At 46.8% G+C, this 26,526-nt stretch overlaps 2 protein-coding genes across 3 annotated transcripts in view; one reads left to right on the forward strand and one right to left on the reverse strand.

Annotated features, from left to right (window-relative positions):
• Positions 1-1,476: 1,476 nt before the first annotated feature.
• LOC105559380 (zinc finger CCCH domain-containing protein 11A-like) lies at positions 1,477-13,917 on the forward strand. Of its 2 annotated transcripts, none has more exons than XM_012007617.1 (6): positions 1,477-1,716; positions 2,139-2,238; positions 2,883-3,002; positions 4,451-4,625; positions 4,985-5,104; positions 12,904-13,917. In XM_012007617.1, the coding sequence occupies exons 2-6, from the start codon at positions 2,179-2,181 to the stop codon at positions 13,755-13,757; spliced, it is 1,329 nt and encodes a 442-aa protein (XP_011863007.1). In that variant the 5' UTR covers positions 1,477-1,716; positions 2,139-2,178; the 3' UTR covers positions 13,758-13,917. The 2 variants fall into 2 exon arrangements, with proteins under 2 accessions (XP_011863007.1, XP_011863006.1); XM_012007616.1 differs by lacking the exon at positions 1,477-1,716 and adding an exon at positions 1,784-2,020.
• A 1,046-nt stretch (positions 13,918-14,963) lies between these two features.
• The window catches only part of LOC105559379 (paired box protein Pax-6-like), a 101,467-nt gene continuing 89,904 nt past the window's right edge, over positions 14,964-26,526 (reverse strand). Inside the window, exons 7-10 of the mRNA XM_012007615.1 lie at positions 20,614-20,873; positions 19,339-19,622; positions 18,284-18,594; positions 14,964-17,007 (exon numbers count right to left, since the gene is read on the reverse strand). Of these exons, the coding sequence (XP_011863005.1) occupies positions 16,913-17,007; positions 18,284-18,594; positions 19,339-19,622; positions 20,614-20,873 (950 nt within the window). The 3' untranslated portion in view covers positions 14,964-16,912. The remainder of the gene's footprint in view (positions 17,008-18,283; positions 18,595-19,338; positions 19,623-20,613; positions 20,874-26,526) is intronic.

Consider the following 26,526-nt stretch of genomic DNA (forward strand, 5'->3'; position numbering starts at 1 on the left):
CGCCTGCCATGTTCGCTATCGCTCCGTAGCTTTTGTTGTGAAATATTATGATTATTAGATAATTTAAATAAGATAAGCACCATTGGGGATACACTAATTTGTTCAATGTAACAATGTAATTGAATTATTATAGCTTTGTTTCAGGCAGTAAATGTGGCGTACTTTGTTGGAATATATTATTTTGATAAATGTATATTTCAGCAATATTGAAGTAAACTATTATTATATAATCTGCATTAATTAATATAATACGTGGGCAAATGAGTTATATAATACGAAAACTTGGCAATATATATACATACATAAATATATATATATATATTCATCTGCAACTTTATATCTCGTAACGAAGGTACTGTGTTATTGTTTCAACGACGAATTGTATGTACAAGTATGAGTGACATTTGAATAATTATATTTTTAATCTTTTTTTTTGTGGAACTAAAAAGGAAGCGATGGCCAAAATGTAGTTTCATCTTTTTGATGTAAATGAGACGAATATCACTTTCTCAATAAAGTTATTACAAAGGTATCGAAAGCTTTTCCTTGTTACGATTTCCGTAAAATACATACATCGTGTATACGTATATATCTTTTATCACATTTCTTAATTTATTATTATTCAATGTATGTATGTCTTCTATTTGCACAATTTCTACAATTGACATGTACAACTACGGTTACATACAGGCTGTGTTCGATTTAAGTGTGCAAAGTTAGTTTTTTTTTTAAATAAACAGTTATACAAAATGCTTTCAACTAAAAGTTATTTTAAATGTTCGAGAACTAATGGCTTGAGCAAAGGTCTTAAATTATTTTCTAAAATATCTTTTAATGACGATTTTATTAAGAAGAAAGAAATGATTTACTTTTACTAGTTTTATGAGGCATTTTACGACAAATTCAATAATATGCAATATGTTTTTCGATAGTCGTATACGAAATATCTTATAAATATTATAAAAAAGCATAACCGAGAATACATACTTAAATTAAACATACTGTACCGAGGAAAACTTTTCATCCCGTTTTTTTTCTAAAAAGTGTCCTAATCCAGGGATCGAGGCAGGCGAATTTATCACAATTGTACATTTCTCTGAGAAACAAAATTGAAAATCGCGTCTCGGCATATTTCGCGCGAATTGGTTACAAACATAACGGGCTGCAAAGTTTGCGCCGGTTCGGCCTGTACGTAAAAAAAATCAATACATAAATATCAGAAAATCGTATGTCAGGTTTCACTACGCTTCTTAATTTCGACTCGATCACAGTGAACGTACATTAATCAAACATTTATGAAACAGCACCGTGTACTATTTAAATATAATAATATGACGGGGAGAAAATATAACGCGTGGATGCACAGGCGGCGCCAAAAAAAGGCTCCCGTCGGTGCAGTTTCGAACGGGCCGCGCTGCGGCGGGCGGTTGGCGGCAGTGGCCGCGGCGACCGACGGCGGTTGGCAGCAGTGGTCGACGAACGGGAATCGTGCGGCATCGCGGAGCGACGGAACGGGGCACGCACGGTACGACACGGTACGGCACGGCACGGCACGTTGACGGGGCGACCGACACCGACACCGTCGAGGACGAGGCAAGGACCGAGCGACCCGTGTTGGAGCAGATTCCGGCGTGCGCGGCGGCCGACGGGGGAAAAAACGGCGCGAGAAAAACAAACGGGGGAAGAACAAGGAGGTCATTCGCGGCTCGAGTGTGTGTACGTATACACGGCGACACGCGGGCCGACACGGTACACAACGCCGGGCTCTCTCGCGGCGGAACGCGCGGAGAGAAAGAGAGAGAGAGAGAGGAAAAAAAAACCTGGGCTGTAATCGGTCGGACGGGGGACGACGCGGGGCTTGTTGTCGTTCGCGTTTCGAATCGCGGGGCCTCGCCAGTCTGGCCCGCAGCACCGACGTAGCGTCGTTAAGCGCCGCAAGCCCGTAGTGCGATCCCCGCCGACCTATTCCGCCGAGCGAGCTTCTCTCTGCGCACCGCACGATCATGTTCCGCACGAAATGGTAAATCGTTTCCCCTCCTCCTCGCCTCCTCTCGATCGCGAGCGAGCGATCGCCCGCCCGCCCGCCCGTCGACTCGCCCGCGACCGGAGATTAGAGCACCTCTGATTTCTGCTTTCAGCAAGGAGCACGATCACTCGTCGTCCTACAAGTTTTTGCAAATGGAGCATAACCACAAGAACCTGGACTGCTACTTCTTCTACTATTCCACGTGCAAGAAGGTGAGCGCGGCAAGTCCTCCCTCCCGCCCCCGCGTGCCAACCCCCCCCTCCCCCTCCCCGGCCGATTTCCGTTCGACGTTCTTTTCGAAAGCGTGCGGACACGCACCGTACCATATTGCCTCGGGCTCGCCGAGGTTAGGTCGGCCATCTTGATGCTGTGTTGACAGGAATTTCTCGCGGAAGTACCGAGCGACGCGGGCGAATCCGTGCGCCGGGATTTCCGCCGCGCTCGAACGGGGGTCTCCGCGTTTATTCGATTACCCGCGCGCGACACGGCGCTTCTTTTACCTCGCCGCGGCACGCGAACATTCTGCGGCACGTTTCGTCGGGACGTGGAAGTGGATATTCCATTTATTTATCCGTCGCGCGGTCGTCTCGCTGGCTCTCGAGATTCAAGTACGTTTGTTTCAATAAAATCGAGCGGACGAACGGAAAACGCGCACCACGTTCGCCAGCCACGTGCATTGAGCGAGCGATTGCATTTCCCGAAGTATTCGTACGCGCCGGCTCGTTTTCGATCACGCTTGCAGTATGCGACAATGTTACTTGGCACTGCGAGTCGTGCGTTGCCCCGCAATGACGGGGGTTTTTTTTTTATTTTGCCGAAAACCAAACTTACATTTTGTCACCTTTCTTTCTCGCAGGGCGACTTTTGCCCGTACAGGCACGAACCGTCTGCTCTGGGTTGCGAGACCATGTGCACGTACTGGCAGCAGGGAAATTGCCTTAACGAACATTGTAACTTCAGACACATGGAATTAAAGGTAAATCGCTCGGCTGTTGCCGAGAGGCGCCGCTTCTGCGGCTTGTTGACACTTTCTTTTTATGTACACTCAGTCCAAAAGAGCGGCACGCTACAAATTTGGGAGAAACGTACCAATTAAAACAGGGAACTTGTAGCCAATCCAACTGGCATATTCCTTTATTTAGCAAATACAACGCTTTGACCCTATGTTTGGGCTCTTTTCCCGCATGCGCGTGTACACACATTCGCATACACACGTACCACAAGGGGGATGTAAGCTCGAAGCTTTATTTATCAACTTTGCGTCCTCTCACTTTATCATTCGCCATTTTGAAAGAATGAGCATAATTCTCATTCAAATATTCTTAAGTTGGACATTCGGAGCGTCATTTTCTACCTTTGTATTTACTTTTATCTTCATTATTTATGGAATACTCGATATTTTGTATATTTCTCCCAAATTGTTAGTGTACCGCTTTTTTATGGGGGGACCGACTGCTTTATTGAAATACGTGTTTCCGAAGTGGATCACCGCCGTCGTCGCATATTCCTTCGTACTCGCAATTCTTCAGTTTCCAGTCTCTGTTCCCTTTGAATCGCGGTGAATGCGGGACCGGGAGCGCGATTACGAGGCGACTGTTCTCACTCGGTGCCACGTGTCGCTTCCGCAAGAAACTCGCTGAGAATTATCTTGGAGTGGGACTCGGCAAACCACGGCCCGCTTATTATATTATTGTTACACCTTCAGTCGATAATACACTTGCTTTCTCTCTCGCTACACGAGTTTGCGTCTTGGCTAGCAAAGCCTGAAATATTTACTATTTGCTCCTACACGAGAAAGTTTTGTCGACCCCCTGTTTAAAGTCTAATCTACAACACGTTCTTTGCGTTCAATAAAACCGAAAGAGTCCTATGCCCCCTTAAAGGATCAGCAAGAGCGGATGAGTGCGACAAAAATTATGTTATTACGCACGACATCTGCGTTTATCGATTAGTGCTGATCTGTTCTCTGAGCAAATAATTCTTGGCTTGTGATAATTCGCACAAAATATTACGTAACGCGATAAGTTTACTGTATCGCAAGAACATCTGCGCTTATCGGCTCCAAGTTTGCACACGAGGAATAGTATTTTGCTGCTGTGTGCAACGACAATTCTGTTGATTATATTGTCGCGCGAAAGAAGGATTAATGAATTGCCATTCATTCTTCTTAAATGGCGCGAAAAGAAATTGCCATTAACTCTTGATAGACGTTTTAAATAGCACAATTATTAAGCGTTACATCCCGTAGCTGCTTTTTTATTTTCTGCTAATTATCTTATTTGAATAAATGAGTACACATGTAAGCAGTGTCTGGTTTAGAGATTAAAACGAAAAATGTGTATCCTGTATAAATTGCAATACTTAGTTGCGATTATAAAATTACTTCAATTGTAAAAATTAAATCTCAACTATTTTCGTTCGCAGAAAAATCGCAAATTGATTCCTTGTTACTGGGAAACACAGCCCGGAGGATGTAGAAAGCCACATTGTCCATTTATGCATACGAGTCCACGCACTATTTCTAGTGACCCCATCAATCCCGTGAAGACCGCGGAAGTAGCAACAAAATCTCCGAATCCAGAGTGGCTCAACCGTCAAGGTAGGTGCTGCTCTATTACGCTAACGCTCGATTAACGTTTAGATCGGTAACAAAACTTGTGGCGACTTGAAAAAACTTTGTTCTAATACAAAGGTTTGATTTGTCTCGCAGTCGTGATTGTTTGGGAATAATTCTTGTTTTAAGATTGAAAAGAAAGTGTGTCGAACGCGATTATATACAAACGTTTCAACGATGCTATAATTTTACCTAGTGCTACTAATAAGGATTAAAGATTAAACGTTACTTACTTAGAATTAATGACGAGTAGGATATACAGGATAGATAATAAGGAAACGGATATCTCGCGCATAAAGTCGCGCGCCTGGACAAGTATGTTTACATTTTGTTATTCCATAAAGATGACCCAAAGTATGAGGGCAGCAGTACTACTGAATCGGACCAAGGTAGAGGAAACAGCGAGGCTGGTAGTTTTATCGGTAGTCCCGCCGTCGATCCTCTCATCGTCAAATTCGAAGAAGGTATGAGGCTTTACTAGCCCCCCCGTCCATCTTTCAACGTACATTATCTTACGTCAGCCACTCTCTCTCTACCGCCTAGCTTGCAAACGAATATGAATCTCCCGAGCGCGCTCAATATCCCGAAGAGCCTGACAATCCCCAACAATCCTAACAGCCTCAACGTCCCCGGTAACATCGGCGTCGCAAACAATCTAAATGTCCCGCCGACGGCGAACTCGCAATCCTCCCCTTGCCATCACGCGCTATCGTATCCGCATCATCAGCAAAATTTACACTCTCACTCCCCCGGGCAGTCTCTGTCGTCATTACAAAATCAACAGAGCTCCCCGCTCCTCCAGCAGCCGCCGTACACGTCGATCCACGCGCAGCAAACCCCGCAGCCTCAGACCTCCCGATTCCCCTTTCCGTTCCTCGGTATAACGTCGTACAGGAGATTTTAAAATCGACGACGACTGTTGTAGTTTTTGCAAACGACGTATGTATGATTTTTCCTCTCGTCCACACCAGTCAGCAGCAGAAAGATACTTTCGCGGGACTCGCGAACGGGAGTCGAGATCCTCCAAGTTTCTTTACGCAGTTCCGTTCCGTTGAGTCTGTTGCGCGTACAGCCTGAGATTCAAGACGCACCTTCGCACCGAGTTACTACGAAAGTATCCTTCTGAATGAAGAATTGTATAATAGTGTAATTCTGTATATCTTTCTGACGAAAGATATGTTGTAACAAAAGAGTCCTCGTGTCTTAGCATAATATTTAATTTATAGTACTAATAGCATTCCCGATACTTAATCGAGCTCCACTCTCTAACTTTTTGTTTCGTAACACCGTAGATCGATCTAACGAGCAACTAATGCAAAAATATAATTATAATATTCACACGTACGTCAATATCGCAAGCTGCGAGACTAACGCGATTTTTTCTTCCTCTTAAATTAAGGTTTCCATTACATTGGTTGCTCTTGTTAATTTACGTACGTGCGACTTACCACACACACGCCCATCTACATCCATTCGATATTCGTGTGCTGTCGCGGGAAAGAGGGATAACATGCAATATTTATTAAGTCGAATTGACGCTTCTTTGAGAATTGGCATTTATATCGATATAATCCGACGATCGAGGTGCACAATTGCGCAATATATATATATATATTTATGGTCGATCTTATCGATATACCTTGCACTCGTGTTGTCACGAAAAATTTAGTGGTAAATTATCAATTTTTGCAGGGGCTGCTATAACTAAACTTTGCCTAAATTAGCCCTCTAATCGCCTATGGCTATCTCTCTCCGGCTGCGGTGCGATCGGGCTCGAATTACCAGAATGGTCTAAGTTACGAAAAACGAGGTTCAAGTGTCCCCGTCAATACGACGTCGTATGCTGTAAGATCGCGAGAGCAAGAACCGTGTTAGACGAAGAAGAAGATAGCTATGGGTCTTCGCTTTACACACACACACACACAATCACACATATACAGACACATCAACGTACACGCGCGCGCGCGCACACACACACACACCAACTTTTTGCATTCACACGGATCTTAGTTGCGAAAAGCGGAAATTTAAATGTTAACCGAGTATTAATAACACGACGAGTGAACCCTGCTCATTTTAAGTTTGCGCCTTTGACGAGAGCGTGTTTTTTTTTTTGCGTCAGCATTTAGTAAGTTTATTTTAAATATCGCTCCCAGATGCGGACATGCGTCGCATCCCTGACGTGGCCGGTCGGAGCAACACGGAATATTTGTACGTAGTATAAATTGGATCAGCCGACGCGTATATACGTCTGTTTCATTCGGAAACGGAACGACTGGGGAGAACTTGCGCATTGTTCGTCGGCCACGTTCTGGGATAAGTGCAATGGCGAAATAGCAAAGGATAATTGAAATATTTATATCTAAACCAATCAACGCATATGTGCTTTCTTTGTTGTCGCATTATTATGTGTGAGATTGTAGCTGAAAAAGAAAAGAGTAAGCGGATGGCGAGAGAAAGAAAATGAAAGCGGGAGAGGGTGAGAGAGTGAGTGAGCGTAGTGGGTGAACGAGCGACTGAGTGAGTGAACGAGCGACAGAGTGAGGGGGGGGGGGAGAATGAGTGAGTGACTGACTAGCAAAGGGGTGTAGGAAGGGGGGATGAGAAAGGGGTTTAATGAATTAGTGATATTCGCGCGCGAATCCGCGTTTGAGGTTTAAACAGATTCCTTAGCCTTGTGTTTTACGCGTGTACGAGTAACAATGCCTTCATATGTTTTGGCTTCTCACGTGAATTAGAGAATTTCGGGACGGCGAAAAAAATAAAAGTGGAGTGACGCAACATCGCGCCTCGCGCACGGTCGATAATCGCGCGAGATCTCACAGGCCACGGTAATAATTCCCGTCGCGCACGAAGACTGTTAAAAGAGAATTGAAGAAAATAACAAAGTATAGATTAAAAATTGCGAGTCGAGCGTTGTGACCCTTTGACGCTCCGAGAGAAAAGGAAAACAAGTTTAACGATTCGGCTTAGGGGCTTGCTTTCTACGTGATAATGTTAAACGCGTGGCCGTTTATCGTATAACGATTAAGAGGGAATACACACAATTGTCAAGAATATACATATTGTGCTGATCCACGTTTTACGAGTTTCCGTATGATAATAGGATATTAACTCCCGATCGGGGCGCCGAGGGCGAAAATTAGGTGTGTGACAGCTTGAGAGAAGAGTTCTAGTTGAGCCGCGATTTCGTAGCAGAGAGATTTCAATGCAAACGTTAGCTTTTATTTTTTACTAAGAACGCGTCTCCTTCGCGCGCTCTCAACGCCCCGATCGCACCGATTAATCGCGCATTTGATATCGCGGGCCCGTTGGGGCCAGGAGACAAGGTTTAAAAAAAAAAAATATATATAAGAATGCTCTTATTCATCATGTTGTTTATCGTATTATTGATCTTGCACCGATGAAAAATTTTATAGTCGAGGAAAGTATAGTGCGGAACAAGACACGACGCGCCGGTCTTACACAATATAGTCATATAAATCGCGTCGCGTCGTCGAACGAAGGGAGGAGGGAAGGACGCAAGTGGACGAGTTGAGGAGAAACGACGCGAATCATCCAACGGGGCCCCGGACTCCTCCGGGCCTTCCGACGGCGATTTTTTTTCTTTCTTCTTTTCGAGTGGACGGCGCGTGTGACGACACACGGCGGGCCGATTGATAAGGCCGGTGTCCTATCGTTACAGAACACGTGGCGAACGAGGGGGAGGGGGAGGAAAAATTATGAGATTCTACGGGGAAATTTTTTTGAGACAATTGAGTCGAGTGCGAGCGTGTGATAGGGAAAAAATCTGTTTGAGCGAGCGGAGAGCGAGAGAATGAGCGGGAGAGTGTGTGTGTGTGTGTGTGAGAGAGAGAAAGTGACAATGAGAAGAGGGTGAGAGTGAGAGACCTCAAATCGAGCGCGTACACACATCACACATACCGCGCGCGAGATATGCAGATAGGAAACTAATAATTTTTCTTATGCAGCATATAATGTTTTACACATATATATTATATACATATATATTATATATTTAACTGCTACAGGGATATATATATATATTTATGGTCGAGATCGTCGTGGATGTCGGGTCGCGCGGGCCCGTCTTTTTCCTATGTTTCCTTTTACTTTTTGGAACACTTGTGCGATCGGCTTCCGCTCGCTCGGTTTCTCCGCGCGGGATCGCGCGTATCTCCGGGGGGAGGGGCCGGCAAGGATTTTGTGCCTTCAACCAGTACGGGGCCGCCAGTCCGTTTTTTGTATTCGCGAGGTATCAGGGTTCTCCACGTCCGCGTCCGTTTTTTTTCCTCACGCGGGCGAAGCGCACGAGATGCCGGGCGATTGTCGCCGCAGAGGTAAGATTCGCGCGTTTACGTCTCTCGCGATCGGAGGAACGACGCGCAAGTCTTCCAAGAAAGGGGCGGACGATCGAGAGCTCGATCGCGAGGATCTGCGAGAATTGTGCGTGCATGCGAGAGAGGATCAGCGAGCCTGAGGGACGGAGGAGAAAGGTGGCAGCGAGCTATGCGAATGCGAGAGGAGGCGATGAGAGACGGACCGAGCGAGAGAGGGAGAGAATACGCGCGACAGTTGGGGTGCGTGTGTGTGTGTGTGCGTGCGAAAAATGCGTGCGAATGAGTGCGAAGAAAAAAAAATAGTAAACATAATATATGAGGGCTCGCAGCGGCGGTCCCTTCCGCTGCCCTTCGGCGAGGGGCTTTTCGACGTCTCGAGGGACGAGGTCGTGATCCGCGCGCGGCGGATCAATCACATTTAACGTCAATCCTAGCAGCTATTGACCGTACCGGGGAAGGCTGAGAGCTAAGCTGGAAACACGCGAGAAAACTTGAGTAGTAAGACTCGAGATGTAAGAGTTTCAAGCAGTCGGAATTTTCAGAGTTGCTCAAGTTTCAAAATGGCTCTGCTTACGTTCTCGACTGTCATTATTGTTAGGGGATCCAATAACTTGTTTCGACCCTCAGGTCACTTTCTTTGAGTCATTTTCTTTGAGTCTTGAGTCACTTCTTGGTCATTTCTTTCGAGTCCTAAGTCACTTCCATTAGTCTTAAGTCTTGGTCATTTCTTTTGGGTCTTAAGTCACTTCCTTCGAGTCCTAAATCACTACCTGATAATTAGTTTTGAGTCTCGAGTCTTAGTGCTTAAGTTTTTTTTACGCCTGTTCGAGCATGTAGCGGGATCGGTGCCCGTTCGACGCCTTTCCCCGCTCATTAACGGGCCACGCGAGCTCCGATGGTCTCGCGACGCATTGTAAATTCAATCGCCATCGTTTGCGATCGTGTACGACACAGCCCCGGCGTGCGACGAGCTCGTTGTCCCGCTCGGACGCGACCTACGTCGCCGACTACTCTCGGCCGCCGCGCGATCGCGAGACGCTGCTTCCGCTGCGTCGGGAGGGCGCGTCCGCGCGCCCGAGTCGAGGGACAACGCGTATACAGAAAAACAAAAGATAGATCAGAGAAATATTATAGATACATATATATTGCATATTATATATATAAATATGTTATACTCGAAGGAGGGAGACGGTCGCGTGTGACGCGACCACTCCGCCCCCCCCGATCTACGTTTCTGTGAGATCATTGTTTCTAGCGATTTGTTAATTTCATTTCTGTTCTACGACGAACTGGCGGAGAGCGCGAAGAAGGCGATCGAGACGTCGTTTTTATCAAACGCGCGCGCATCTCGCCGACGCTCTCTTCGACGCATCCTCGCGGGGGCTCGTCGCGAGACGGAGGGATGCACCGGGGATGCGAACGCGATCGCGAGCGAGCGAGCGAGTGAGAGAGCGGCCCTTTCGACTACCCTTTTCTTAACTTCTCGTTCCCCTCCATTCCTGTCGACGACGTTTTTCTGCTCCCGCTCGAAGTCTCGCCGACGTAAAGTCTCTCCGAACGAGAACCGTCCCCCGGATTACTTTGCGCCCTGCGCCCTCCGCCTCCCTCTCCCCCAAAGTCCCCTGTGACACCTCGCGACACCGGGATCATCCCTCTTGGTTGGCCCCCGCGCCAATCGAGTCGCGAGCTGGTCCCCCCGTCTTTTCGGCCCCTCGAGCGCGCGCGCGACCGAAGCCCCGCTTCCTCGCGCTTCTCTCGTTGATTATCTTTTCGGTTTTCCCTTCTGTTTCGTTTTCTTCTTTTAGTTGCTTTTACCCTCTTCCCCGTCTCCCCGACGCGCTTTGCTCCCCCCGTGCGCGGCCTCGGTCGCGTCGCGATCAGCCAACGCGACGAACCTACGGACTCGTGTACAGTCGACGTAACGGCGAGAGGCCGTCCCCTCGAACGTCCAACCCCCGCGATTCGCGCCTCCTCCCCGGCGCCCCGAGTCCGATCCGTTCGGGAAAGTCATCGGGTCTGTCTCGTGGACGAGAAACAGACGTCCGCAGCGCGGACGAGACTCTCGGGAGAGCTCGTCGAGAGGGCGATTCGGGGCGCCGGTGAGGCCAGCGAGGGGAGACGCGTGCAACGACGACGACGTCGAGGACGTCGAGGATGACGACGACAGCGGCGGCGACGACGAGGACGTCCCCGAGCGCCGTTACGTCAACTCGAAACGCGGATGGCGTTCCGCTTCTCTTGTCTCGAGCGCGAACGATAGAGAGAGCGTGAGAGAGAGAGAGAGAGAGAGAGAGAGAGAGAGAGAGAGAGAGAGAGAGAGAGAGAGAGAGAGAGAGAGAGAGAGAGAGATTTAAAAAGAAAAGAAAAAAATGAAAGAAACGAAAGAGCCTTTTTTCTCGGCCGACCGTGGGCGGCCGAATGTGGAGGAGGAGAAAGATTGATTATATGCTAAAGAGTAAGCGATGCGCGATTTAACTATAACGAATTGATGTAAGCGAATGGAAAAAAAATCAATACTTTTCATTGAGATGATATCTGGATTTCAATAAACTTGATACCTCGAAACCAGCCGGACAATCGACCCGGAGAGCGAGCGGCGTTTCCGGCCGGCCGGCGGCGGAGGCAGCCTTGATCGCCACCGGCGTTCACCGGCGACGCTCCTCCCTCGATGGGGCTCCCTTGTTTCACTTCTTCTCACTTCTCCGATTTTCTTCCACCACCGACCGCAGCTCCGCTCGTCCGCCGAGCATTTTCGGGGGACGCGTGCGCTCGTGTGACAATTTTTTTTTTTTACGGATCGCAACGGCGACCCGAGAGTGCGGATTTATTATGTAAATCATTGTACAAGTAAGTATCACGTAGCTGTAGCTGTGCTGCAAGTGCGTGTCAAGTTCCGAGTGCATCGACGTCGTGGGGCACCGCAGGAAGGATTTGTGAAGGAACTGGTCTTGAATTGATAGTAAAAATAAAGGAAACAATGATATCGAAAGAGATGTATGTATGAGGGGAGAGAGAGAGAGAGAGCGAGCGAGAGCGAGTAAAAGAACAAATAATAGTCGCGAGACTATCCATCTTTCATCAGCCGACGTGTATAAAAGTTTAGACTAGACATATGTGTGTATGTGCGCGAGGATATTCTCATACCTTTCCTCCTATTCGCAAGATGTGGGTGATTGCAAGAGGAACACGGATTGAACTATTAGTGCATAAAATGGATTGTCGATTGGTATACACGGATAACGGAAGGACTGTATAGAGCGTTTACTATTATCGTGTACGACTGCGATCAAGAAAAGAGATGTTGCGCCGGAGTAGAGGCTTAACGTTGGCCGGACGAGTGAGGAAATTTGTAGACACGAGCAAAGATGCACAAGGCGAGAGGTCTCGAGTTTAAAAGCCGAGGCTGGAAAAGGGACACCGAGATAACGGCCAGCGAGGACGGGCCTGGTGATTAGGTACGGCGTCGAAGAGGGATGTCGATCGGCGTGAGAGCCGCGGCCTAGAGCTACCTCGGAGCGCGCGGGATTGTTATAGAAAATTCGGAGAGTATCTCGAACAGTTGCGACTGACCGCAAGGAAAGTCCGAGGCGCACGATTCCAACTATCTTAATTTCCCCGTTTGCACCAAATAAGATAAAATGCATAATTTCTGCAATATGTCGCCAGTCGGATAGACACGGATTATCGAGCCCGTAATCGACAGGTAATTTGATGCTGTAAGATATGTACATATTTGTATATGTATCTGTACATGTATAAAGAGAAAGAGAGAGAGAGAGAGAGAGTGCGCGAGAGAAAGGGAGATAAACACGAAGGGAGAGAGAGAGAGCTGGTTGCGTAATAATATTCGTCATCCAAGTGACGTCTTCGCCGAATATTCGAAACGATTACTTGATCCATCATTCTTCATATGCTTCTTCCAGAATCCGATAACGAAAGCGCACCGTCGCCGGTAAAATCGCAGCCCAAGGTACCGTATTGCAAGACCTACGAGCAGATGAGACTTGAAGAGATCCAGGCGGAGAGCGCGGCTTATTATTCGTACGAAGCCAGTAACGTCGAGGAACTTTATCAGAGACAAGCGGGTAAATCCAATACGGCCGGGACTAATCGTTGGGTCAGCCCGTCGAGAGTCAAGAAAGACGAGCCGACCAAGGAATTGAGCTTTAAGGTGTTGAGCCTGGAAGAGATCCGGCAACGAAAGAAGGAGAGGGAGTCGGCTGTTAAGACACCGACGGACGCAACGTCTGTCTCAGAGTCTTCTCCGCCGCCGGTCGAAGCGAGGGTCTTGAAGAGGCGCTCCATCGACGAGCAATGCTCTAAGGAGAGCGTCAGTCCGGCGAAGAGGTGCAAGGTCAGCTCCGAGCCGGCCCGGAATAGCGAACCTGTCGTCAAGGCGCGACCGGTGAAACTGCGAAGATCTCTGAAGAGCGCCCCGAGGGAGACCGAGACACAGCCGTGTGGGGACGTGGCGACGAACGATGACCAGGCCTTCGGTTGCGAGAGGCGAGAGAGCCACGGCGACGAGTCGGTTAACAGAAGAGTCGACGTGGAGATCAGGCTGTGCGACAGCAGCACGAACGAGGAGAAAACTCAGACGCAACTGGATCAAACGACGGAGGACAGGAAGTCGGTTGCCACGTATACGACGGAGGACATCATGAGTGCCGCGTTATTGGACGTCGGCCAGCCGTATACGCAAACCGACGAAGAGTACCTGAAGCTGGACACGTCGTCCGACGATATTATGCGGGACATTGAGGACTTGCTCAAGTAGAAAAGCACGGATCGAGCGACTTCGACCCCGAGTCCACGCTAATAAATAGATACCCAGTGCGCATTTCTTCTTTCCACAATGTTTAAAAAGATTTCACATAAAAATAATTTGTATACTTGAGAGTACTTGTACAAATACAGAATTATGTAAAGTTACTCACTACGCGAAAGATTGTATGGTTACAATGGCGATTGTTTAATTGTTGATATCCGTGTTTCTTAAAGCATGTGTTATGTCACATTCGTTTTAATCACAATTGAAAATTATATATACAATAATTTTGGTATATATTATATTATTTCGCATTTCTTTTCGAATGCCACTTTGACATTCTTCTTTTTAATTATGGAGTACGTAAAAAATTGCAATAATCAGTTATCATAAGTAAAAATTAATGACATTCTACGTGTATAATCGGGATAAAATTTAGTGATCGGACTGATACAAAGTGGTACGGCTTTTGTTACGTGTTTCAAGAATAGGACATGCGTAAACGCATGAGAGATTTTTAAAATCTGTCTATACATAACAATAGAGGAGCAGCATAAACTCGTCTTAATGTTTAAACTCGACATCGCGTACACTTTCGCGTATGAGAATTTAAGCCGGATCGAACACGTATCTACTGTACATATATATATTTTTTCCTCGAGTCCCGAGAGCATTTCCTTCTCGCATTAAATTGTGATAACTAGAATAATATTACGTACATGATGCATAATATAAATAATAATAATATTATAGTTATCGCAATTCAATATTATGCAAAATATATATAAGTTATAACAATTATAACTTATATAATTATACTCTAAAACTTATACAATTACGGTATTGTTATATAATAATTATGTAAATGATATATAACAATATATTGTTACATAGAATTATATAATGATATTATGTGCACTGTTGCAATTTATTATATTAATATTATTTGCTGGCTCAACCCACGGATTACTCCTGCTACTTAATAGACAATGCTTGTAATTAAACACACAATTCTTTGGGCAAAGAGAAATAGTTAAACGTACGCAGTTCGTATAGTCCATGTGTTAGCTGTTTGTTAACTTAACTTACAATTTTTGTCGTCTAGCCTCGATTTGAACTTATCCATGAGTGTTCTTTCAGAAGAAATCCAGGGTTAAACGCGCCGGCAGATCGCAATGGATGATTTTAGTGAGGATTTAGAGAATACAACATGTCTTCGAGTGTAAATTAATTATTAAGTTGAAATAAATATACAATTGTTACATTTGCAAGGTAAAACGATGGTCTCTTTCCGCTTGTATCCCGCCTTCCATTATTTTCTACGAGTGATTCGATTGGACGACAATGCGGGGGGATAAGTACAAATATGAGTTATCAGATTGAGAGAGAAAGAGAGAGAGAGAGAGAGACAGAGAGAGAAAGAGATGAACACGTTCGGGAAGGAGCTGCGCTTGATTTCTAATAGGAAACCGCACACGATCGTTAACACTTGTTTGCCTGAACAAATCGGCATTAGACGCAATGTGGCCGGTTCGCTCTCCGTAGATCAAAATTTGAATATATCTAATAACCGGAGAGCGATATCTTGCAAATAAATTGTCCAATTAGAAAACAAGCATTGAGAGAACTCTCGATTAAATGCACACACTATTTATTTAGAACGCATATTCATACGTTTAACATATCTGGCCTAAGGGAAATCACAATCGGCATGTTCGGTCCTTCTTTCTTTCTTTTTTTCTCGAACCTCGCACCGAATATAAATTACAAATTGGTTTTACCAAGTTACTTAGAGAATTAAAGTCAGTTATATATATAATTTTATGTATATATATATATACTGTATAATACATATATAATAATTATATTTATATATATAAGTGACTGTCGGTATTCTCCTTACAATGTACACACAACAAATTCACGTTCACTATCTCCTGGCGCCCTCGTTTCACGAGTATAAATAATAACGTAATACCGACTTAGAAACTATTTTTTATTTCCTCTCTTCCTGCCTATAGAAGTTACACCTACGAAATGTTGCGAATAAAAACTCTCCGCGGGGATCCTCGGGGAGCGATATACTCCTCTTCAATCTTCGCGCTAATTACTTTTACACGAGTTGCACATTGCCGACGATTCTCTCTTTTATTTCCTCTTTGCTTTATTTTACCACGTCTCACCTTGCCCGGTTTCTATCTCAAAGATGTCTCGGCTCGGAAGTATAATTGTACGAATTAAAAGGGAGCTTACAATGGTGCGCATATGTGCGGAACGATGCTTTGAGGGATTTTCCACCTTGCCGATCACTCGGTGTATTACGTCATAAAACCACGGATTGTCACATCACTGATTGGCGTATTAATACGTCTAACAACGATTGCGTGTTCCTATGAATTATATTCTGATACGACATCGAAATAAAGGGGAGAGGGGTGTTCTCTTCGCACATTACGATACCAAACACCGTTAGCGAAAGTGCGGGGGAGCAGCATTAGTCGTTCGCCTATGATAACAATGGAGGGACATGATCGGGGAAAGTGTCGCAATCGCAAATGGTGGATATCAACTTTTTCTTTTAGCACACGGGACACGGGAGTTTATTCTGATGGCGATAAGATTCACGATTATTACACAGAGGTCGATTAATCCGCCTGTAAACCCAATGCCGCTGCATTTCACGAGCACCACACCGTGTCGTCAGTTTACGCAAAATAGAGTCGCGATAGAGCCATTCGGTTAAGTTTCTCGCCCGCACCGGAGATCACAGAGCAAACCTATGAGATCTTCGTCGCGGTTAAGTGAATTCGCAGTGACGTTCCCTCGCAATGAAACGCATATTTTTTTTCCGATGAAAGAAATAGTAATTTCCTTTTAAATTAAAAACCAAGAAAACGAGAGTAGCGGATGCGAATACGGACAGATCAAGCTCGTTCTCCACACCGGAACTTTGGCTTCAACGAAACGGTACGGGTACGATAGCCCACCTCGATTTATACTACGGAACAGTCGCACGCACGATCGACCATAAACGCCGCGGATTTCCGGAGACTTTGCGTTCCACGACCGCGTGTCGTTTTCCCGTAGACGACACGGACCTTAAGCTAGGGAGACGAAGAAGCTCAAGTCTACGGAGACGAGGTCGATATCGACGACCACCACGGTCACTGCAGCCTCGGGGACCAATATTGCGCCGCCATGTCGGGTGCCGGTTGACCTGGTACCGCGATCGGCACACTCACGCCAGGTGATATTAGACCTGCAAGAGAATCCGTGGTGTTCCGTTTAATTTTATGGAAACGCAAAACGTTTCGAGAATCACGTGCGAGGTTCTCTCAATGAAAATCTCGCAATTGATTCGGTTTACTTTCAACACAGTATGCATCTGTAGCGTTTCTATAAAAATCTAAATTTATTCTTTTGTATTGTACTCTTCTCATTTCTATTCCGTATCATAATTTTATTAAGAGATAAATAGAAAGGAAAGCATTTTTATGAAAATCTCGATTTGTCTCTTTTTGTAGGTGTTGTATGTTATTTTCTTTGTTCGTACCTTGTTACACTGATAAAAAATTAATTATTGTAAAATTAAATTAGGACCTTTAAGATATAAATCAAATAGGAAACCTGCAGCTTGCCCGAACCTGAGTAATGATTTGGCGTTCTCGTTTCTATTTGATTTATTTTATTGCCATTAAGAGAAATAATAACACGAAAATGCGATCGATCGGGATAGTAATGGAAGATTGAACAATGCTCCGTATAGCACAGAAAGATTGCAGATATGTTGCGGAATAATTTCAATGAAGGATCGCACTGTTGTGTTGCGAAACATTGCTGCAAGATTGACATACTAGATTTGACGTTCTAGTTGACATTCGTGATTTGATTTTGCACTTAAAGTTATCTTAAGATAACTGATAAATGACTGTAAAAAAACAATTTAAGATTGAACGATTAATTAATGGACTATTACTATCTTAAATTTATTATTTTAAGTAACTTTCATTTATCACAGATATATAGTAGAAAATTATTAGCCTTGTGTTACATAATTTTATTATAATAAAATTATAGAATTATCAGTTTGCAATGTTCTCGAAATATTTATAATATCTTGCTGCATCTCGTGTTTCTGCAAAGTGCCACTCTATGTTTTTATAATGCTGTGCTGCAATTTGCATACCGTAATAATCTGTGCTGTATAGATTAGCAAGACGCCTTGCCAACACGAGTCGCACATCGATCTACCAACACCTACGATCTGCTAGGCTACCGAATAGAAACAAAAAGCGCCGAAGCGGCTAATGTAGGCGATGCAAGCGAGTGATACACTAGGTCACATTTGTACTGGATGTTCGTGAAGGCGCAAGAGGAAGGAGGGGACCGGACACTTTTGGGGAACGAAGGGGGCGAGAGAAGCGTGTATAATCCATTACCGGCGGGCTCGATAGCGTGTTATCCATGGTAGCCGTAGTAGTAGTCCATCGGCTAGAGTGCAAGCAGCGAATGCAGTGAGTGCGGTAGACACTCACCGGTCGAGCTGGCGTTCTGATTGTACTGATTGAGGCTCGCCGCGTGGTAGGGCTGCGTGGGGCTGCAGGTCGGCCTGGCACCGTACCCCAGGTGAAGAGGCTCGTAGCTCGGAGGTCTCGCGACCCCGCACGAGTAGCCGTTGTCCCGTTGCTGGAGGCACGCGCCCGGGCTCGGTCCGACGGTCATGCCCACGGTCATGCCCATCGGGCTCATGCCACCCCCGGTGGACAGCGAGGACATGCTACTCGTCGTGTGCTGGTTCTGCTGGCTGGCGCCCGACATCGTGAAGCTCGGCATCGACGTCATCGGGCTGCAACGCGGAGCGAGACCATTTCGTCAATCGTGCGATCTTGCCAGTTCCCTCCACCACCGAGTGGAAACTATTCTTCGCGAGGCCCGAAGGAGACACGTTTCGCTCAAACTGTGTCCTCGCGGGGAAACCGGTCGTTGTTAACCGTTTGAGCGCCATCAAGCGCGATCGCGTTGCTCACTTCTGTTTTTTTTTTATCGCGGAAAGTACCGGCGATCATTTTCGAGATTCTACTATGCTTTTCAACTCAAACGTTTTTCAGCCATTGGTTAAAAATGAGTAAAAACATGTAGTCATTACGCTATAATTGTGACACGCTGCATCAATAATGTACTATTCGTTAACCAAACTAGTTTACGTTATTACTTTTCTGTATTTCGTTCTACCACGTTTGTTATTTACGTTCCCTTAGTTCGTACAACCCTGTTCATTTTTCTTACTTCCTTCGTACTTCGCGATAATTGACGTGCTACGTTTTTTTTTTGCAATTTTCTAGTTACCAGGTGCTGCTCTTTTCTCTGATATTAGAATAGCATACTTGAATTATTAAATTATTTTTATGCAAGACTCTTTTAAATAAAGTGAACGTGGGACTTCTAAATAGGCGCTTTTAGCTAAAGTGGAATCATAAGATTAATCATCGGACAACTGATCGCATCGCAGAGCCAAGCACTGGATTTAGCATCCACCTCGCACAGCTCAGCCTTCAAAGGGTCGCTGAACTTGGCGCCTTTGCGTTCTCACCTGTACGAGTCGGGCATACTGGGTATTCCGGGATACACAGCGGTGGGCGCGAACCCGTGGTGTATTCTGGGGGGCGAGGGTGGCGCCTGCGGGGGCGGCTGGCCCCCGAGTATCCCCGAGGGTGGCGGCGGCGTCGGGTGGCCAGCACCCACCAGGCTCACGCCGGCGGAGTGCTGCTGCTGTTGCTGCTGCTGTTGCTGCGGCGGCGGCGGCGGATTATCCCTCCGTTGCGTGCGCAATTTCTCCTCGCGCCGCCACTTGGCCCGCCGATTCGAAAACCAGACCTGAGTTAGTGAACGAGAAGACAGACGAAGATACAGGTCAATCGCTAGGCTACGGATAAATCTCGTGTCGGCTGGCAGTCGTGGATGAAACAGTTCGTCACGGAAATCGCGTTTACCCCCTCCCCTCCCCCTTCCCTCTGCGACAATCCCTTAATCTTGCAATGTCGAATTCTATGCTGTTTAATTAAACGATCACCGATCATCGTGATCTTGGTGTTTGCGTTTGTAATAAAAGAATGGACCTGTGTAAGCGCGCGGGACGACATCCCAGCGAACACCGAGCATCAGTTACATTGCACTTGTGTTACAATTTCTCGCTCGACAATGTAAATATAATATGACACATGTGTTATAATACATTCACACTCATCTTATTCTTTTAAGTTTTGAATTCCGCCGTCTTGAATCCGGCATTTTGAATTATGAAAATCTGACAACGGAGTCGTAATCAGCTACCCCAAAAACCTTTGTATACAAAGTCCCCCCCAAAAAACGGTTCAATAGAAAGATTATAGTATGCTTCAAAGGGTTAAAGCTAAATCTTGATTGGCTCTCGTAGGCAATCCAGTAGGAAAAAAAGAGTATCGTGTACCGCTTTTAATTAATAGACGTCATCCATTGGTTTCATCGTGAATTTATTGCTCTTGGAGTCAAATCTGTTCGGTGGAAAATTCATTGTTAAATCGTGTTAGATCGCGAAAAAAGATTTGTGATTGAAGTTCCATGTTGAAAACCTGCTGTCTGATATTAGAAGCCTATTCCATATTAGGGGACTTTCCTCCTCGGTAATTAATTTTGCTGCACTTATATATTTTCTATAAAAATGATTAACGCTACCATTTCCTCGGTTCATTCAACTTGCCCATGTTTCTCACTGTAACTTCGTAATATATAGGCGAAGTGCTACTTCTCTTCAGTTTAGTTGCTGACACTACTTTTTACTTTCTCCGAGTACACACGTCCGTTTCCAAGCACTCAGCTGAATAGTCACCTGTATTCGCGCCTCCGGTAAACCGATCTTGCCGGCGAGTCTTTCCCTGGCGAACACGTCCGGGTAGTGCGTCCTCTCGAACTCCTTCTCGAGCGCGTCGATCTGCTCGTTGCTGAAACTCGTGCGGTTCCTTTGCAGCTTCCTCTTCAAGCGGAGACGCGCCTGGTCGTCGTCGGCGCCGCCCGACACGCTGCCGGCGTTGCTGTTGTCACCCCCGCTGTTCGTCTCGTCCGAGTGCGCGCCACCCTCGAGCTCGGTTACTGTAACAATAAAACGCATCGCGCACCATTATCAACGTCTTTCGCGCGAACGGCCATTACGGCCAATCTCGAGTCTTCTTTTATCGTGTTACACGGCCGCGATAATTTTCGGGCTAAGGGCCTCCTCCGCGGATTAAGTTTCGGGAATTAAAGAGCTTTATCCGTTGACTCGCAACACCGTGCGCAAGTCCACGTCTCCGGAACCTCGGGAGTCTGTCTGCCACAGCGCTCGACGTCGAGTATCAAAAGTCGCGATCCGAGGGGGAAAAAATGCGCCTCGAGGGAAATTCGAGGGGACTTTTCGAAAAATTGTCCCTCGAGCTAATCGAAGGTCGATTAATCAAAAGGTCGCAAGCCGCGGGACGGCAGTTTTTTGTCCGAGTGCCCGTTATCGCTCCCGGATCCGCTCGCGATACCGCCGAGCAAGTTAACGCCTTCCCGACAAGGAGACGGGCGATGTATTATCGATGTCAGGCGTGCGTGATAACGCGGCGCACGATTTGTGGTTTCGCGGCGCTTATCCCCCTCCCTCCCACCCTCGGCTTTCTTATATCAATTTCTACGCGCGACGTGCGCTCGCGCGCGGGCATTCGCGTGTGCACGTGTACGTATCGGCGTGCGTATGTGGACGGGGCGAGCGGTATAGGCAGGCGTCGCCGGGTGAACCTTATCGTCGGTTTCTGGGTGAGCGCGTCGAGGCGTCACCGGGCTCGCTACGACGAAGGGGCGCGGGGGGGCGGGGAGGAGGGAGACGGTGAGGAGACACGCGGGATGGAGCGAGGAGAGGACGCCGGGGGCCGGGGGACGCTACAAGCAAGGGGGCGCCTGATAAGACGACGGGCGTCCCGACGCCAGTTGCCGGCCACCCCCACGAGATACGCCACTGTCATTCCGCGACCTCCTCCCCGTCTCTGCGGGAGAAACTCGAGTCAAAGTCTGGCTCGATGTGACACGTGACACGCCGCTCTATTATTGGCTCCATTATGTTCCACGTAATCAATTCTGTCCTATATATTTTTACATATACACGCTACAATTGGCGACGAGGAATCGTAAATCGTAGGTTTTTTCCTCCCCCTCCCACCCCGTTTTCACTCTGCCTTCAGCGTATTCCATATAATTTATCTGCGTGCACATTTCACACCCGTGGAACGTTATTGGCGATAAGGAAATAGTTTGCTTTCCTTCGTCGGCTCAATCTAGTATTAGAGGATGATCCATTGATCCCCTATTATAAGGATAGGGTCCTAATATGAGACAGCGGGGTTTCTGTTTAATTAATAGGCACATCAGTCGATTCCACCGCGAATTTATTGCCCTTGGAGCGAAATCTGTTTGGTGGGGAATTCATTGTTGGATCGTGTAATCGTTACGAAGAAAGTTTTGCGATTTAATTTAGGTGTTGAAAACCTGTTATCTCATGTTACTCTCTAAAAGTCAATCAGTGAATTATCACTGAGAACAGTGAATAGTCACTGATTTGCAGTTATAAGTATACCAATCACTGTTTTCAGTAATAATGCACTGATTGACTTTTAGAGAGTAGAAACCCATCTCATAAGAGAGGACTTTCCTCTATAGAATTATTTGAGGACACATCGTTTTATGACTTCAAATTGCTTTACGGTCTTTAAAAAAATCCTATAAAATTAATAATATCACGGGAAATATTTCTCGAAAAGAAGGACGGAAGAATGAGTCGATCAGTGTCCGACTTAGATGTTTCCATCTTTTGTGAAAATATTATCTCGTATTGTCTCTTCGTCGCAATGTATTCGCGATAACGGACTGCGAGCAAGTATCGGCGAAGACACCGATAATATTTAAATTTGCAATACAAAAAGCTGGGAGTCAATTTTGTATCTTGCTACAGTGAAAATGCTAAAAAGTGAATAGTTTCCTCTTACGAGCTGTCCCCTTGAAAATCGCTTTTAGCATTTTCACTAACCCCATGGCTCTTCGATCCGCAACACTTCTCGCTAACGAAGTAACGAAGCTGCGCGGACAATGGTTATCACCCAGATAGCATTGCCGATGTCATCGGGCTAGCGTGTCACGTTTTCCATACATGGCGTCAGATTTAGAAGCGCCCGCGGGACTCGGCGGGAGGGAGGGGGGGGGGTAACGAAAACGTCCGTAATAATCGTCGTATAAGCGGCAAAACCCGGGAATACAACCGCCCCTCGTGCCTCCCCTCGCTCCCTCCTCTCCACGTGACTCGCTCGAGGAAATAGCTGGCAGACGGCCACGCTGGTAGCGGCAAAGTTCTCGCGGCAGGGTTGGCTGCCTCCAACTTCCACCCCCCCGGCGTACCGAGGAGAATCGAGTGCGACGTTGGCGTACAAGTTCTCCCTTCCTCCCCCCCCCCGAGTTTCCCCTCGTCTTCTGTGTCCTCCTCATCCGCCAACCCTGAGTTGCTCCTTCGTAACCGTGCACTGCAAACGATATCCTCAGGGGCGGCCCTCCGTCGGTATCTATACGGCGCGGGGTTAACGCTACGAGGGTGTCTTAAGCGGTAATTAAAACCGCCTTAGCCCTCCTACCCCTCCCCCTTTCCTCCTTCTCTTCCACCAACCTCCCTCTCCCCCCCCCCCCTCCCTCCCAGCATCCACCCCTGCGGAACTCGAGGAGCAACTTCGGGCCTTCGTGGTTGCTGGATCTTGCATCTTTGCTATCGCGGGGCCAAGTCGCGCCGCGCTGCTCATCGCTTCTACGCGGCGTACTCGCGAGTTTAACGCCGACGCGGGGCTCGAGCGTTCAAGGGGAGAAGCTTATATCGTGGGAGCGCGCAGGGAGCAAATCGGCACCGACAACACGAACCGCCGACCAAAACAATCTATGTATCATTTTTATTTGACGTATCCGTGCCACTCGATAATGCAACACGTTGTGCTACAATTGAATCGTTCAGAAATTTTGCTGACGTATCAAGCTGTTCCGAGAGATCTTTCTTAATTGCGAGATTTTTTTTTATTCGCGAATAAACGGCAATCTTCAAAATTCGGGTGTATTATTTATATTACATCGCGCTAATTAGGCTAATTTTTATGTAATATCAATACTTATCGCATACACATCGGACCGTCCCGCCCGAAATAAATTAACGCGTGTCAAGGAATACCATGTTCCAGGCGCTTTATATTGCTGTTTGCGGGAAATAATTTGCCCGGCGATTTACATTTCCCTTTCAAACGCTCGATGCGTTCACGCGTAAATTATCTCGAGTCCTTTAGCGACGGCAACATATCATCCGCTTGTACCTTTTAACAAACCGAATCTCTAAATCTCAAAGATTCTAAAAGTGTCACAGCTCCAAATATGTTTACGCGACCTGCTGCGCTAAATGAGCGGAAACAAGACCGGGGGGGGGGGGTCAAAGAGAGACAAAGGAAAGACAAAAAAAAAAGAAAGGAACCCTCCTAAGTTCATCTCCGCACGTAAAGAACGTTGGGAAGGCACGCGGGACCATTTTACCCGTGGAGGGGAATCCACGCCATCCAGGCAGTTTCTCGTCCCCTCTTCCTCCCCCTCGGCCGGTGTCCCCGTCCCCCCTTCCCCGTTTCTGGCCCCAACCAGATCATTCGTATCTTCCTTCAACGAATTATCCGCCAACCGGGACTGCCGTGCGTTCGAGCGTGATGGCGGAACTATTCGAGGTTTAATCTACCAACGTTGTCGCCAATGCATTCGATATTCTTTCGGTATTCTCTCGCGCGAGATTGTTCGCAATTGTTATATATGTTACGTGCATATATAGAGGAGAGTCCTCTATTACGAGATAGGGCTCTAATATGAGATAGCAGGTTTTCAACGTCCACATTCAATCGCGAGTCTCTTTTCGATTACACGATCTAACAATCAATTTTCCGCTAAAGAGAGACTTCGCTCCAAGGGCAATAAATTCATGGTGGAACCAACAGATGATGCCAATTAATTTAGCAGAAAAACTCCGCCATCTCATAGTAGGGGACCGTCCTCTAGCTGGCATCAAGAATGTCTTTGAGGCACTAATGTATGTAGAGTTAAAAAGTGCTCAGACCGCGATATAGGAAAAGAACTCGTTAGTGTGTATATGGACGGAAAACATACCTAAAGTTAACAGAACATTTTTATTTATCAACTAATCAGAATCCCTCAATGTCGCCAGCGGTAATTAACAACGCTAGTGTTTTCTTGACCATACCTGGCATCTTTAATAATACAGCAAATTTATTGCGAAAAGTATTACCTCTAGGCGGGCGTCTCTCTGTAGGAAGGTCCAGGTTCAAACCCTGGCTGGGGTAATATTTTTCGCAATAAATTTTCTGTATTATTAAAGATGCCAGGTATGGTCAAGAAGACACTGACGATTTTAATTTATGCCGAAACAGAACGGGTTCATGAGTCTGTGGCAGCGAATTCATAATATCAAAAGATAGAACATGCTTCGCGTACACAGGGAGAGAATTTTCTCTTAAAATTTACCCTGAAAACCGTGTAATCGTGGGACGACGTGGCATTTTGAAAAATTCTCACAAAGTTTTACTAGTAAAATGTATGATAAAATTTCCAAAACTCATAAAATTCTCCGAAATGCCATGTCGTCGCACGATTACATGGTTTTCAGGATAAATGTTAAAGGGAAATTCTCTCTGTGCAGTTAGAAACAATATCGCCAGTTTTACAAACAGAGATCGATTTGCGATTGTCGGAGTGCGCCGGGAGACCCGCTCGACTCGTGTAGTCGAATGGGCGATCGACAGGCAAGAGAGGAGACGTTTATTAACGTCGATAATGGAGCGGTGTGCACTTAGCTAAACGCTTTAAAGACGGGACCGGCATTGTCGCGCGAACGTGCACGGCCGCGACAATGCCGCGCGCTATTGCGAGCTCGCGGGCATTGTGGCTCGCGTATCGGTAGTTTACTTTCAATCGTCGCGCGATCGGGCCAGGGGTTACAGGATCATCGAGGGTAGCCAGTACGAATAACAAGAGCGGAGAAACAAAGGATCCCGGAGAGAAAGAGGGGGGAATCTCGGCCGCAAACCGGGAGGAAGAAGGAGCGGCGAGAGAGACTTTCCCTTTTTCTCTCTCCCTCTGTCGAAAGTTTCTGTTACCCACGTGCCCTGCTGACTCCACGAGAGTCACTCGATCGAAAGAAATAAAAAAATAAAAGGAAGAAAGAAAGAAAAACACTCAAAGGAAGACCCTTGACTTCGGGACTGCCACCGCACCGTCCCCTGCGACCGTGGCGGGGAGACTACCGCGGGGGTCAAATCCATGCGTCGCGGGGTCGCGGCTCTCGACAACGATCCAAGGAAACAATGCAACACTTACGCGATGGAGAACGCGTGGGTAAACGGTGCGCGCGGTCCACTCGTGCGTGCGGAGCACAACCGATCGTGCCGATCGGGACCGCGCGAGAGGCACGTTCTCTCTTCAGTGGCGAACACAGTGGCGAACGCCAAGTGGCAAGCGCAAAGTGGCCAATTTTCAGACGCGAGCTTCGCCGAGGCGTGATTAACACGGCACGTTTCGTTGACGAGAGAGAGAGAGAGAGAGAGAGAGAGAGAGTGCGAGAGGGAGAGGAGAGAAACGTTTTGCGGCTCGTGCGAGACGGAGGCTCGGGCTCTCAAGGCTTAGCGATCGACGATCGACGCGCTTTGCCCCCAAC

Source organism: Vollenhovia emeryi, unplaced genomic scaffold, assembly GCF_000949405.1.
Source record: "Vollenhovia emeryi isolate VEMERY1.0 unplaced genomic scaffold, V.emery_V1.0 DF939277.1, whole genome shotgun sequence".
Lineage (NCBI taxonomy): Eukaryota > Metazoa > Arthropoda > Insecta > Hymenoptera > Formicidae > Vollenhovia > Vollenhovia emeryi.